We start from the raw sequence: 15,413 nt of genomic DNA, 5'->3' as shown, positions 1-15,413 counted from the left end.
ACTCCCATTTCATAGCGTAAATGCGTAAATGTGCGATCTGTCGGATTTTGGGCCGCGCCCGTCTCTCGCTGCAGCGGGGGCATGTTGGGGCACATCTTGGTGGATGACGTTACCAAGGGGAGCCAGGTCCTTTCATTTAGGCTACATAAATAATAATTATCATTTGTTAAATGTTATTCTTTAAGGGCTACTGACAGGCCTTCACACAAACACACACACGCAAAAAAAAACAAAAAAAAAAATAGCACCGACAAAAGGGCACTTTGGGCATCAAGGAGCAAAGGGGCAGGTGCTTCAGCACCCTCCGCCCCCCCCTCTGCACATGCCCGCTAAGAGTTAATGCTCATCTCAAAGTTTTGTCTTTGGAAATCAAAACTCTTGGGTCTTACCCATAATGAGAAAATGTCTCGGTCCAGCAGAGAGATATCTGCTATTAAAAGTGCACTCATGCCTATTTTCAAGCACATTAAAGCATGTTTCAAATGTTCTGTTTAACACATCTGGTCGATTGCTCAGCAATATGGCCCAGTGCAGCTCAGAAGGATCAGCAGAAGTTTCAGATAATCCTAAATCAAGCTTCACATCTGGTCCTGTGCTGTTCATTCAGACAGGAGGTGTTGGGAGTGCATTCTGTTCTTTCCTGGCTGAAGGTTGACGGAAGCTGGTGTCTCTTAGCCTTCCTTCAGGGAATATGTGTTGTACAACAGCCAAATTGTTTTTTCTCAAGAATAACCTTTACTGGGATTAAGCACTGTTACAAAACTAGACAAGTGGCCATGGATACGGTGGCTCTTTAAATATAAGTAATGCTTTAAAGGAAACTGTTTTGTGCAGAGCGGCCATTCAGTGAAAGCATTTTCCCTCATTTATTCGGAATACCTGAGAGGATTGACTTTAAAAAATAGCTGAGGTGATTGGTAATGAGTCACAGACAGAAAAATAGCAGAGAAGTGTCCTGTTATATTTGTAGACTGGGTATTTATGGACATTTGATTGAAGCAGTGTGTACACTACTGTGTAGTGTTCATTAATATCCTGTTTTCACTCCCAATGGGTCAAATGCAAGAGCCTGGTCAGTGGCCCATATGCTTCTAGGAATGACACCTGATAACAGCGTAATTTTTGGAGACACACCACTGGTGTTGTAGTATAAGGTTACTTAAGTTACACAAGTTACGTAAGTGACGTGACTGAATTAACAGTATAACCCAAAAGATGATCTTTTCCTAAACACAGTCAAGAAGTTTTGGTGCCTAAACCTAACCGAGACGAAGCTAGCCAAACCATGATAATCATTTTAATAACGGTCCAAAAGTCTTAATATGTCATAATAATTGAACTATTTGTCAATAAAATGTTTATTTTGACAGTCTTACAGGACATTCCATATTTATAATGGCTAAATTTACTGTTCCTTGTTTTATTTTATTATTAAATGTACATGTGTACATGTATATAGTACACTTATTTATGTAACATCACTTACACTTTCTGTTGTTGGAGTTAATGTTGTTGTTGTTGTTGTTGTTGTTGTCGTTGTTGTTGTTACGTTTTAGAGAAGCTGTTGTGCTTGTAACAGCTAATGGGTATCCTCATAAATAAGCAAAACAAAAAAAATGAATCCTGGTGAAATCACAGCATCAGATAAAAACTTTGATTGCTGCGTCGATTTAATTATAAAGTCTGCATACTATCATTTTAAGAATCCAAGTTTTTGTGTGACTGCAGGACTTCCTATTCAGAAAGACACAAAGACAATGAAAACTGAGCACATGTCACGCTTCACAGTTCTTTGCACTCGCTTTCATTGTGTCATATAATAGAGTTTGAGTCACCGCTGCCTGTCTAAAACCTCCCAGTTGTTAAGGATCTGAAAACATCGTTTACCAAATTAAGCCTCTCAACCTCTCAGCCAGTCTGTTAACCATGTCCAGATTAAACTTGGAGAAGCAGCAGTTAGTGACTTTGTATCACAGAGCTGGAACACTTTGCTGCCTTTGACTGAACCTTCAGCACTAATTATTTTCAACCTTGTACTTATATTTATTTATTTCCCTGCTTTTATGTTTTTTGGGTTTTTTTAACATTTCTTTTAAAGGGTATCTATCTTTTGAATTTGTGTTGTAATGTTTTTAATGGCTTATAATATTTTAAATACGTGATATAAAGCACCCTGAAAGGCATTTATGTTTAAAATAAATAAACATCAAACTGGATGAATAAGCAGCTATATAAGTTCTATAGAAAAACCCAAAAATCAAACCTAGCCTAATGTATAGCCCAATACCTATCTTTTCCAGCTCCTTTTCAACACATGCAGCAGACAGAACAATGAAGACTTTCACTCATCTCTCTATATAGAAGCGAGCTGATGTAGACGGTGCAGTCCTGCGACATACAAATGACTCATTTCAAAGCAGTTTGACAGCTGGTTCCTTCAGATTCTTTAGAGGGAGAGGACTTATCCTGACACATGAGCAAACTCATTTTCTACTTCAAGCCACTAGTTAAAAGAAATATCCAGTAAACCAGGGGAGATCTTTGATGTTGTGATCACTTAAAAGCACAGATAATGAGCGCCCATTAAGTCCACATCAGTCTGGCATTGTACAGCTATTCTCATCCTGAGGAAATAATTAATTACCTTAGATAGAACAAATGTTAAAGCAATCATTTACCAAAAAATGCAAATACTAACTAACGATATACTAAAGTGCTGGTATAAAAGACACTACAGGTGAAAACAGCATTTTTTCATGCACTGGTTACTTTTGAGATTTTGGGCTATTTTGCTTCCATAACATGTCTCAGTGGAGAGAAAATGTTCAAATGGACTTGTATGCAAAGTAGCGTGTATTTAATTAGATTACATTTTGGTATCGTTAAACATTAAATATCAGAAAACTTAATACAAAGAAGAATTGTCTTAATGTAAGTAATCAACTGGGGAAGTTTCATGGTATATTTATTAGTTCTGCTTTAACCCTTATCACCATTTTTGGTGAAATGGATGGAATTTATACATATCTATACAATATGCAAAAAAAAAATACAATCTCCACTTCATTAGCACTTACATACACCAAACTTTCCATTTTTTTTGCTATCTGAAGCATTTGGAGAGAGGTTTATAAATATTTAACAGTTGGTTTATACAACATATTATTCCTAAAAACAAGTCAAAAATGAATTTATTATGGCTGTTGACAGTATTTTCTGATTATCTGGGAAAACCTTGTACTCTAATATGTCAACAAAATGAAACAACATTAAACAATTTTGAACCTTGCTCTGTCCAATGTTTGGATGTCAGTTTTGAAAATGTATGCAAACTTGGAAATTGTTAATTAGATAATGGCTCATTTGCATATTTTTAAGATTAAAAATTTCAAAAAACTTGTATGAGTTATTTTTTAACCGTCTTAATTTTGGTAATCGACTCAAGAAGTTTCATGGTGATATCTATTAGTTAAACTCTCTATTCCCCTGTGATGTCTCATTAAATAGTACTTATTAAGGTGAAAAACATTAGCAATCATCTCCATGAAACAGGAAGCAGAAGTCTACATGGTTCTTACTTTGAAATAGAAGTTGCCCTCTGGCAACATTTCGTCCTCTGCTGTTTTCGGCTACACACTCGTACATGCCGGCATCCTCTGGGCGAAAATATGGAATTTCCAGAACACCACTGGAGTGATTGATTTTAATCTTGCCAGGGAGTGGATTTCCATCAGCTCTTCTCCATGAGATAGAAGGCACAGGGCTGCAGAGGTCACACACAAAAGGTCAGGCTGGCCACATGCTCCCCACTCACACTGACCAGCAGGACTTCTGCCATGTCTGTCAGTCTGTGTGTTGTATGAGATTTCTGGCAACTCCACACATTTGACAAAGCAGTGTGAGGGGTAGAGCTGCACTGTGCTAATATTTCTGACACTTACTTTCCTAAGGCGAAGCATTCCAGCTTCACTGACGATCCTTTAGAGACCTGAAGGGTGTCAGGAAACCGAACCTCAATCTTTGGCTCGTATTCACCCATCACCACTGCATGAAGGATAAAAGCAAATCACATCAGTCAAAACACAAAGCATGGACATGCAGTTTCATGTTACTCATATTGGATGTGAGAGCTGTGGCGAGGATGACTCTGGCACAGAGCGAGCGTGCATGTTGACGGCGTATACAACAGCGCTTGGCTTAGCGGATGGATGAGTTTGGATTACATATCTGCCTCAGCTCAAATCTGAAGTGGTACACATAAACGGTCCTGATGGGGTTCAGTGTGTGTGGCAAGCTCCTCGCTGTGTGTGCGTGTGCCTGCGTGCCATTCTGTCAGCGCAGACAACATTTCTGGTTATGTAAATATGTGCCTTCATGCAGATAGAGAGGGTTTCTCGCATACATAACCCTGTATAGTTCAGAGGCTGTGGGATGGTGCAAAAACCTCCTAAGCAAAAGCAAAAACAGTGTCACGCTCAAGACAAACGATTTATCTCCCTGGGCCGCCCTCCCTCCGACAGCCTGTGTCAGTTCAGTGCCTGAGATAACCAGGAGGCAGCAGAGGCGAACTGAGGATGCTTACCGTCCCTCCGCACCACCACGGGGGTTGGAGAGCTGAACACTGTGGCATTGGTCATCATGTTTCTCACTGCACACGTGTAGTTGCCGGCGTCTGAGGCTTCCACTTTTGCTATGTACAAGTTGCCCGTCCTCTGGGAGATGAAACGGCGGGCGTCCTGCTGCAGGAAGCTCTGCTGACCGTTGAAAACCCATGAATATTTAATCTCTGGAAGAACAAAAAACAGATACACCTTTCAGTGAGAGTCCAAAAAAGACCAGGACTGTAAGACCTGTACTACATATAATATTACGAATTATGATATTGCATTTCTGTGCCAAAAATAAGATAACTTCACAGAACCTGAACCTGCCTTTTTAAAGCCTCAGCAAAGAGATAGATTGTACTAAGCTTCTTAAGTTAGACAGAATGTGTGGAAAGAAGACGGGTGTGGCTTTGGTGAGCTATGATGTTGGACTCATCTACCCCTTTCACACTGGCCCACTAACACCAACTAACATCTGGCTTTTGTCTTTAACGTGAATGGGTACAATCTGCATTCACTCTTGCGTCCATTGACCTTGCAGTGGTCACGGGTGTTTACCTGCTCCACTTTTAATCAGCTGTGATAAAAACACGACACACAGGTGGACACTCTAATTTTCGTCCCTTGTCAGACTCGTTCTTATGACGCGCATTGAAGTTAAGGCTGCGGGCTTGTTAACACTTTTCCATCCATGTCTGTTCAAGCAGCGCTCGTACATCATTCCGTAGGTGCTGAGGTGAAAACGGATCATGAAGTTAGATATTAAAAAAGTATACAGCGTTCAGTGGTTAGGGAACCTTGCCAGCTCCCTTATCGGCACTGTGCATATAGTGCAACTCTCACTCCTTAGCTACTTCCATTATCAGCTCAGGAAAAAAAAACAATGAGTCTCATGGTGCGTTCCATTCGAAGTAGGAAGTTGGAGTTTCTGAGATCCCAGTCAGCTATTTCAACTGCAAAGACCCCTTAAGTCAGATTTACGACTCGGAAGGTCAGACGCACCTCACCAGCCCCGACCTCAAAATCCAAGATGGCTGCTCTGCTTGTCGACAGCTGTGAAAGCTTTAGAATACACTGTTTAATAGCACTGCCTTATTTGTTTCTCATTAAATTTGTCTTACACAGAGTATTGCTGAGTGTGTATGTAATGCGTTGTTGCCAGCCAGTATTGTTTTCTGACACTCCCTGCTCCGACTTCCAGGGCAAATGGAACGCACCATAATTTAGAATATCATTGGTTAAGAAACAATTCTTAACATCTGCTGGTTGTAGTCTGATGAGGTGTATATGATCTGCTGCTGTCTTCTGTTCCCTGTTTCTTCCTTTGCGTTCGCAACGACAAATGTGACCCGCAAGGGGAAAAAAGCAAGTGTGAATGTGAAAGGAATCAACTGCTTTTTTTTAGCTGTGAAGTTTTTCCTGCGGTTAAAAACTAATTTTGGCCGGAAAGTCGTTACCTAAACCTCTCTCACCAACCCAGATAACAGATAGAAATGACTGAATTAATTAACCGTGCAAACTTGGGGAAATATACTTCACTGAGTCATTGAATACAAGTGCACAATACTTCAATCAGTCATGTTGCACTGAATGACATGTTCCTTATTACACTCAACAGAGCCACTGTGGTTCCTTTTGAGTCATCACCTCCTCCTGCTCCAGTGTAAAAAAGAAACGTACATTGCCCAGCTGTTTTGAAAATTATTTCATTTTTCATAGAATGAAAGTATATATGTGTGACTCAAAACTTGTGCGTTCGGTAGGAATCAATTGCCTTGAGACTGAGCGACACAGATGGCGCATGTAAGTCGGAGAGTGTTGAGAGATGGAATAAGGTCGAGTTCAGACAGACAGCACTGTGTGACATAATGCAGCCCACTCATTCCTTTGAGTTGGACCTCTTCTGCTGTTGCTCAGCGGGGGTGTCGACACTTGGAGCTCTGGCTTAAAAAAGTAGGGTCATCCTTTGTGGAAGCAGAACCTGAATCAACTCTTGCAGCAGTGCAATGCAACATCGTCCAACAATCAAATGTGTGCAAGAGCTCATTTGTAGGAGATTACTTTGCAATATGAACAAGGTCATTTGGCTGTTACCACGTTACCACACACATTGATCACACATTGAGCTCATCTTTATAATAACCACATTCTTTATAAAGTACAGTCTTTTATGTATCCTGGATAAGAGGAACGCTGCTTCTTCTGCAACAATGACGTTAAAAGGTGATCTGCTGGGAGGGGTAACTCTGAGAAATAAATACACAAGAACACAATCCAAAACAGCAGTGACGCTACTTCTAACAGATCATCTGCGTGCTTTCTTGCCACATTATCTTGGGGTAAGAGGAGAAAACAGAACAAATGCGGATGCTCATTGTGAGCCGGCCGGGCTCATTGGTCATGGGGAACGAATGCTTAGTGCTTTATGGTGCTTCTGTCTCCTGTGTGTCCCTGGTTTGATATGGAGAGGGCAGAAAACAAGTCCCGGCAGTTTGTCAGGAGTGCCGGTACGCCAATGAATAAAATGTAAAGTTGCTGGTGTGGCATAAAGGTCAGTACCGGCCGACTTTAAGCACTCCTCAGTCTCGAAGTATTATAAACAGCTGTGCAGTGTTTTGGCATCTTACAAGCCTTTAAACTCATATTTCATTCAATCGGCCCCTTATGCTTATTTATTACAGGGCAGTTTACCGTCTGAATGCCCAGTTTGACAGTATCAGTTTTGTTCTTCTCATGTGATTTGTTAACTGTAGCAAACAATAAGAAAACCTTGCCTTATCCTTTGAGTGCTTACGCAGTATCACAGTAAAATCAAGCAATTCACAACAGATGTTAGAATGCAAGATCACACATGCTTATTAGTTCCTAATCTGCTTACTGTATCACAGTCTGGATAGTTTTTTGACAGGAAATTTCTATTTTTAGTTGATCTCCTTGTCACAAAGATGAACAAGCAGGATTCACGTCTAAATAAATCAAGGAAAGGAATCATAAGAGTGTCAGTGTTCCAGCTTAAAACATGGCAAGAGAGAAAGAGAGGAGGAGAGATGTCTGCAGGGACTGCAGGGTGAACTTGGCTATTAGTGCAGCCCTCCTGTATCAGACACATGACATTCTGCGGTCAGCCCTTTTGACTGGGCAGACGGTAAAAAGTCCCACTCGCTTCCTTGAGGGAAAACAGTGAATTAAAATCATTACAGGGAAAGTCAGGGCAGAAACTGACAGACCTTTCATGATTAGGGACGATCAGAGACTGGGTCTGTTTAAGCGCTGCAGTCTCACAGCAACAGAGGACTTGCAGGCACATAATCTCATGTCCTCTGACAGAGTTTGACTCACAGCACGGCTCCTTTTGGACCACTTACCTACTGATTGCTCAAAGAAGCTTCAGATGATTCATCTTTTAATAAGGTGCACCACAGTACTGTCCTCCTCAAGTGGTGCATCAACAAGCATTACTGTAAAAACACTTTGCGATAATTCAAACGCTGTGGCGATAAGAAAGGCCCTTTCTGCACCATTTTTCAATTTTAAACACCTCAAGCTAGCATTATCGTGTCGCGCAAATCCCATCAAATGTGTGACTATGCTCTGTTTAAGAGGAAAAATAAAGAGATGGAGGCTTTAAAAGGGGGAGGGAGGGAAGGCTGGAGGGCAAATTGCTAAAGTGTGGAATCCCACGTGGCCGCGGGATTCAGCTGGCAACAGAGAGCAGAGAAAGGCTGGTACGCTGGCGTGAAATTGCGCTGGTGGGCATCGAATGGCTGCAGGAGTGCGGACCACTTTGAGGGTCTGCTAATCAGCAGCACACAGACACATGAGCCGACTCGCAGCTGTGCCATGGGATAAATGCTCCCCCGGCCGCAGCAGCCACCGGCAGCCTTTATTACCCAAAGATAACCTGCCCACATCAAGAAAAAAAATGACAGTTGGGGAAGTGGAGCTCTGGAGACTTTATAGACGGCAGCATGGTCACAGATCATATGGGCGAGAAAAGTGAGCTCAAGGTTAGGAAGCGTGAGGCTATGAACTACAGATGTGAAGGCATGGGCCTGGGCAGGTGGAGCGGTGGCTGGTCATAAAAAGTTCCCTGGCTGACAGATAAGGAGAAGTGAGGGGAAAACAGTGTGTCAGTTCGAAAAGAAGAGCAGCAAACAGAGGAGGTGGGAAGGTATAAAAACAAAAGAGACACGGCAGTGTTACAGGGAGATAATAAGCAGCAGAGTGAGGAACAATAAAGATTGCTGAGGCAAGCAGGAGTGTGAGACTACAGCAGACAATGCAGAAGAGTTAAGACAGAGCGCCGTACCTCCGTAATGGGGTGGAGGGCCGCAGAGCAGAACCACGGCTTGACCCTCTCTCACCGACACGGTGTTCCTCGACTTCCTGCTGAAGTTCTGTAGAACTGTTGAATGTGACATAAAAAAACAAAAACTTTTCAGGGTTTGACAGCTGTAATAACTCTACCGACAGGTGACATCCAGGGAGGGGCATTTCATTCTGCAGAATATTTCCCTGTCTGTTCACATTGCTTACAAGTCAAACCCGAGAGTCCCCTGTTAATATTACAGATGGGGTGGAGGGTGCACCGAAGTGCTCCTCACAGCTCCAGCCTGAAAGATTACTTTCACCTTTAATTAAATGCTCCTGTGCTGTGCGAGAGAATAAACAGTGGGAAGACATATCAATCCCAAAGTCTTAGAAATACCAACCAGGTCCCGGGTGGCATTGAGCAAATATCAGAAGAGGTCAAATCAGAACTCGACTGATTAGAAATCCCCCAAATCAAGACGTACAGTCCTCCTTCCTTCATGTACTCCACTGGTGCGACACACTGGCATGAAAGGGTAACACATTTCCGACACGATGTGATAGTCAATCAGAAATATCTTTCAATATGAAAATATATCTTATTCTTTGCAGTCAATCAAAATGTATATTGAAAAGAAACACAGTTCATGTTGAAGTTGAATTAATCACCACCATGTTCCTAACAATAACCGTCTGCAGTTAAATACAAATGTAGTGCACTGAATCAAATAATAGTTGAATTCAAATGCTGTCTATTTTCTTTCTCAATTTGTATTGTATTGTTGTATTCATTCACTTCAGTGTGACTGTTATTACATGCAAAAACAATTTCAATTCAACCTTTTGTTTAAATCTCGAAAAAATCATGGAGGGAAAGCCCTCATTATCAATGATGTCGAGAGCACAAATAAAGATGAAAAAAAACAGAAAAGGTGCAAAAATGTGATAACAAACAGAAACAACGAACACAATCGCAGAGTGAATAAACACAATGGGTACATAAATATGATAACAGATAAGAAGCAATATGACTTGATTTTCCAAGTGTATGGAGTGTATAAAGCAGTTTTCCCAGATCGAGTGTTTACCCGGGGAACAGTGAGCATTATACAATCACGCATGTTGAATAGCGACTCTGTGACCAGTTTAATAAAGAGCTGATATTTGGTGGCTTCAATGATCTGTTTCCTACAGAACATGGGGAAAGTAGGTCTGTTTCTGTATAAATAACCAATTGTTTGTCTTAGCGTGCTCACAAGCGTGTTAATATGAATTAAATTCAATTTAAATGTATGTTTCTGATCCAACCAGATATACCCAAATATTTGTATTCAGAAACCCTGTGATGACGGCTTGACAATGTCAACATCACTCCAGTTAGAGACTGCAGATGGTACAGATTTTGTCTGCCCTCAGACGGCTTTAAAGAGAGTCACCAGAGTAAAAGAGAGGCCTTAAGTATAGACTACCTCCTAACACTCGTTAATCTTTATTATGTCTGGCTGGCAATGATACCACACTCTGAATAAAACTTTTTTGTCTACATGATCACCATGTTAACTGGTTGTGGAAAGAAACAAAACATGATCTTGTGATCCAACATTGTGTGATCTTAAAGAGGTTTATATGGTTGTGCATTCACCAAGTAAAGTGATGAAATGTTACGGTCATTTTATAATGGCTAATAATATTGGCTCTGAACAGACAGGAAGCTGTGCAAGACAGTCATTCTTGGTACCGGCATAGCAGGGTGCAAATAGCATCGCCTCTACCTTGCCTCGTCTCCCACTGGAGCACACTGCAAGTCACCAAGATACCAAAATGAAGCAGTTGAGGAAATTTACCTTGGTGCAGTTTTCTGGTGCGAGACTTCAGTCCAGTCTGTTAGCGACTGCTAACATCTGCTGTGTATTTAAAACACATTCCTCCAATAAGCGCAAACAAGACTATAAGTCCAGAGCGAAGCCAGCAGATTAATTTGAGCATCTCAGCATGCTAATGCTACTATTTTTGCAAATTAAGAGGGTACTGTCGGCATTTACTAGCATCCAAATGTTAACATGGTAATATGTTATGAAAGTTCATAATACTGCATGAACTGGCACAGTCTCTGAGGCTTGTTTTCATGAAATATTTGACAAGGATAGTCTGTTTTTCAGCTGCCATACAGTGGCATATAGGATATTGGATCAGGTTTGACTAAATTAAAGGGGACTGTTGGGTATTAATGGAGGCTCTACTAAGTTCCATTCTAGTCTGATTACTTAATCAACAGAAAAATTAATTGGTAACAATATTATGGTAAACAATATCATTTAGGTAATTTCTTAAGCAGAAATTGTCAAAATTCTATGAGTCCTCTTGCTGCTTCTCGACTGCAGTACACTGAATAAATGGAAGTTAAACTGTAAAATTAGTCTGACAGCATTAGACATCTGGGCTCTGGGGACTTTAGCATTTTTCACCATTTTATAGACCAATTAACAACTGATGAAGGAAATAGTAATAGATTAAAGCCATATTCTGAATCATTGTCTATGTATCCACTCATCCATTATCTTTAACCGATATCCTGAGCAGGGTCGCGGTGGGCTGGAGCCGTTCCCAGCTGACATTGGGTGTGCGGCGGAGTACACCGGGGACAGGTCCATTTGTCTATTTAGTTGTGTATTTGCAAGGTAAGGCGAGGCAGGGCAAGTTCATTTATATAGTACCATTCAGACAGAAGGCAATTCAATGTGCTTTACAGAGGCATAGGAATGCATAAAAAACAAGACATTAAGAAAATGTTAAAATGACATATCATTGCATAATATTATATTATACTGCAGTAAAAATGGCACTGTACTCACATGCAAATTGGACTTTAGCATCCCTGCTGACAACGGTCCCAAATGTGTTGGTGGCGATGCACTGATACACTCCTCCGTGGTTGATGACATGAGGATTATTGATCAACAGGTTCCCCTCTACAAGGCTGTAGTTTGGATCTGACCTCGTGTTTATCTCTTTCCCATCCACTTTCCACCTGGAAATCAAAATCTTTATTATCATCATCGAACACAACACTTACTGTTATTTGTGAGGGGTCACATCATATCTACACCCAGTTTCCAATACTGCAGGGGAAATTTCATTTTCATCTTTCCTCTGAATATTTGGAAAAAGTCCAGAGCACATCCCACAAGGACACACATAGTTAAGACTGCAATTACCCTCCTACTTCTAATGAATGCCTGCACTGAAATGCAAATGTAGCCGGTCCACTATCACCGCCTGGCATCATTTACAGCTCAGCAGAGCACTTTGTACCACACATTCACTGATGCTACACACTGCGGTCTCACCTTGTAGTAGGTAGACAAAACACTTACCTATAATGCGGAGGTGGGTTTCCTTTTGCTTTGCAATTAATAAACACCTGTTTATCATCAGTGCTCAGTGGGAAAATACTGTCACTCGGCTCCTGGGTGAAGACAGGACCGTGGCGTGTGTTCTCTGTATTGAAAAACACATTAGCTGTACAGTGGTGCCGAGCAAGTGACACTAAATAAATGCAAAAATAAATCACTCAACGCTCAGAAAACTGTATATAAACTCTACACCCATATAATTAGCTGTCAACATGGCTCTTTGAGTGGATGCCGCTTCTAATAAACCCTCTTGTGCACGTCACGAGGCAGATAATGTACGACGATGAGAGAGCAATTAACTCAAGATAACCCTGTAGCGTATTCACTAACGGGCATATTCTATGTAGCCTTCAACACATGTCACGAAGTTGTGTCTCATTCTTTCCCTCATTCAGTGTCAGAACGCTCGGCTAATATGCACACTGTAACATGCTATTACTGTATGTGCGTGTTGTATTTCCTGTTTGATTTTGAAAGACTAACATCTCCCATCATTCCAGTGTCTCCCACCCCCTCACCTGCCCCTGGTCTTGCTATCAGCCAACACCACATATACTCCCATGTTCCTCTGCTGGATCGTCTTTGTTCCTCTCAGTGTGTTCTTTCTTTTTCAGCAACTTTCCTGGTGTTAGTATCTGTGGTTTTTGACTTAGCTTTTACTTGGTTTTTTGATTTTTGCCTACTCCCTGCCAGGCCTGTTTGCATGTGTCAGACTGACCTCCTGTGCACGATTGCTTGGTTTACCAGTGTACTGTAGACTTTGATTTTTTAAACTCCAGCTTGTGCCCTCTGTCTGTCTCTATGTTTAAGTCTCTGATTTGTAGACTTCACATGTACAAGTAATGTTATTAGTTAAAATAACCAAATTACGGTAATAGTTCAGTCAAATCATACATAGTTTACAATAATCTGACCACCAACTTTTCTTTTTTATTTAAAAGTTACTATTGAGACGTAAAATACAAAAAATTGAGCCATTATGAACAAACAAATTGACACTTTATGTGGCTATACCTTGTATGACTCTTCGGATGTAGACTGTTGGCATGAAAACCTGCCATTGGGCGCCTATGTCAGGCCGCATTCCCATTTTTATCTATCGAAACCTGTGATTTGTGTTGCTTGTTAATTTACTTTTACTTGGCCTTGGGAGTAAGGCTGCCTAGTAGCCTAAGCTAGTTAGCCTGACAAGCTAACAATTGCAGCTTGTGTGAGAGCAGATAAACACAGTGTTGAACCCATTAGTTACACTTTTCCTCTTGTGTCTAGTTTTAGAGAGATTAATAAAATGTCACCACTATCCATAATCTATATACTGTGTATCTTCAGTGATAGAGTGTAACTAAGCACATTTACTCAGGTGCTGTACTTAAGTGCAAATTCAAGGTACTTGTAGCCTATGTTATTTGAGTATTTCCATTTCCTGATACTTTATTCTTACATTCTACAACATTTTGGAGGCAAATATTGACATTTTTCCTCCACTTCATTTTTCTTTATTTAGTTTCTTTGCAGATGCTGCATTAGAGCCAAAGTATCTGATTTGTAATTCATTTTTTATCAGCAATCAGATTTAAAAAAAACACACTGATTCCAATAACCAGAAAAATGCTGAATATCTAATCTGATAATCAGCTAGGCCGATAATTGGCTGACTCCTAGTACACAGTATAGACATAGGCCACATGTAAATATATGTATTATTTACTTTTCCTTGTACTTGATACCTACATACGTATATATGAACATATATTAACATTTCAACACGATTTCTTTACTTTTACTCAAGTTTGACTTTGGGGTACTTTTTACAACACCGTTCCACTAATAGTAGCCCCCTGTTCACTACAGCAAGAAAATCCCAAGCTTGACAGACTTGGTGCACCTATTATTGGTTGCTAAAGAATGATTGAACAATTACTGTTTGGAGGAGGGGTTTAGTGAATGGTCAACTTAAATTCTATTATTTCCAGCGTTAAAGACAGACACGGGTCCAAGCTATATTACATGTCAAAAGTGATTAGAAGGATTGCCAAGTAACTCGGCTGGCTAATTGAATTATGCTTTATGTCATTAGGATCTGAATGCAAGTTGGATAACTCGGTTAAGGTGTTTACATGAGAGCTGTAATATCAGAGTATTGCCTTACTCTGGTTTTAATCTAATTATTAGAGAGCCTGCAAAGCTGTTGTCTACTGTATATGCGAGCTGTTTGGGCATGTGTGTCTGCTCAGTCGAGCTTGTTATTTTGGTTAGCTCCAGCCAAACAATCAATACACAGGAGTAATTAACTGATGTTGCACTAATTACTCCCGTGAAATCTAACATTTCTTCAATAGACACTGGAACACTGGCGTCCAAGCCTCCCTTTCCTCTGACACCGTGTGTCATACGCCGAGCTGCACGCAGCTCATTTTTCTTTTTGTGCATATGAGACGAGGAGATGTTTTTTTTTTTTTTTACGTGTCCCTAACCTTGAGTAGGACAAAGAGTTCTCCCTCCCACATCATCACCATCATCATCCTAATGAGAGTGGGAGTCTTTGCCTCAGGTAAGGGCCTTGTTTCCCCAGCCTCTGAGGGGAGGTGCTTCATTTTTACCCTGGCTGCGATGTCCTTTAAATTAAACAAATTAATGAACCTTTAATAGCTGGGCTATTGCACCTAGGGAATGATCCAGTGGTGTGTGCGTGTATGCTTAAGAACAGACTTGCCCTGTAAACACACCAACTTTTCTGACCAGTGGCACACATGACCGCACGTACAAATGACACTTAATTAGCTTCCATGGGAATGCACACAAATGTGAGCAAAATAGCAGGCACACGTATGTACAGTGAAGCATGTGCTGCCATTTGCTTAACCCCTCATTCCCTTTTCTTGCGCTTGCGGGCCGCATAGATAAACCCCAGTGAAACTGCTGACTGGAGATGAGATGCTAAATCAATGGAAATAGAAGCATATACCACTATAATAGATCCCACTCCATATGCTGTATACATTTAAATATATTTGTTAGATGGCTTGCAAATGGTTGGCATAAGTTTGGTATACAGTATATGCATTAAGTGTGACTGCAGACATTA

The 15,413-nt window shown here is 40.8% G+C and overlaps 1 protein-coding gene across 5 annotated transcripts in view; it reads right to left on the bottom strand.

The window, feature by feature from the left end:
• The window catches only part of cntn6 (contactin 6), a gene marked incomplete at its 3' end in the record, with an annotated part of 124,742 nt that overhangs the window by 37,929 nt on the left and 71,400 nt on the right, over window positions 1-15,413 (bottom strand). For all 5 annotated transcript variants that reach the window (XM_084349048.1, XM_084349049.1, XM_084349050.1 and 2 more), the window contains 6 exons: window positions 12,290-12,413; window positions 11,768-11,943; window positions 8,914-9,009; window positions 4,583-4,786; window positions 3,942-4,044; window positions 3,579-3,763 (listed from right to left, as the gene is read on the bottom strand). In XM_084349048.1, coding sequence (XP_084205174.1) covers window positions 3,579-3,763; window positions 3,942-4,044; window positions 4,583-4,786; window positions 8,914-9,009; window positions 11,768-11,943; window positions 12,290-12,413 — 888 coding nt within the window. The remainder of the gene's footprint in view (window positions 1-3,578; window positions 3,764-3,941; window positions 4,045-4,582; window positions 4,787-8,913; window positions 9,010-11,767; window positions 11,944-12,289; window positions 12,414-15,413) is intronic.

Source organism: Pagrus pagrus, assembly GCF_965226575.1.
Source record: "Pagrus pagrus genome assembly, chromosome: 3".
Classification (NCBI taxonomy): domain Eukaryota; kingdom Metazoa; phylum Chordata; class Actinopteri; order Spariformes; family Sparidae; genus Pagrus; species Pagrus pagrus.
The sequence above is the reverse complement of the archived record's forward strand: the minus strand, read 5'-3'. Positions and strand labels throughout refer to the sequence as shown.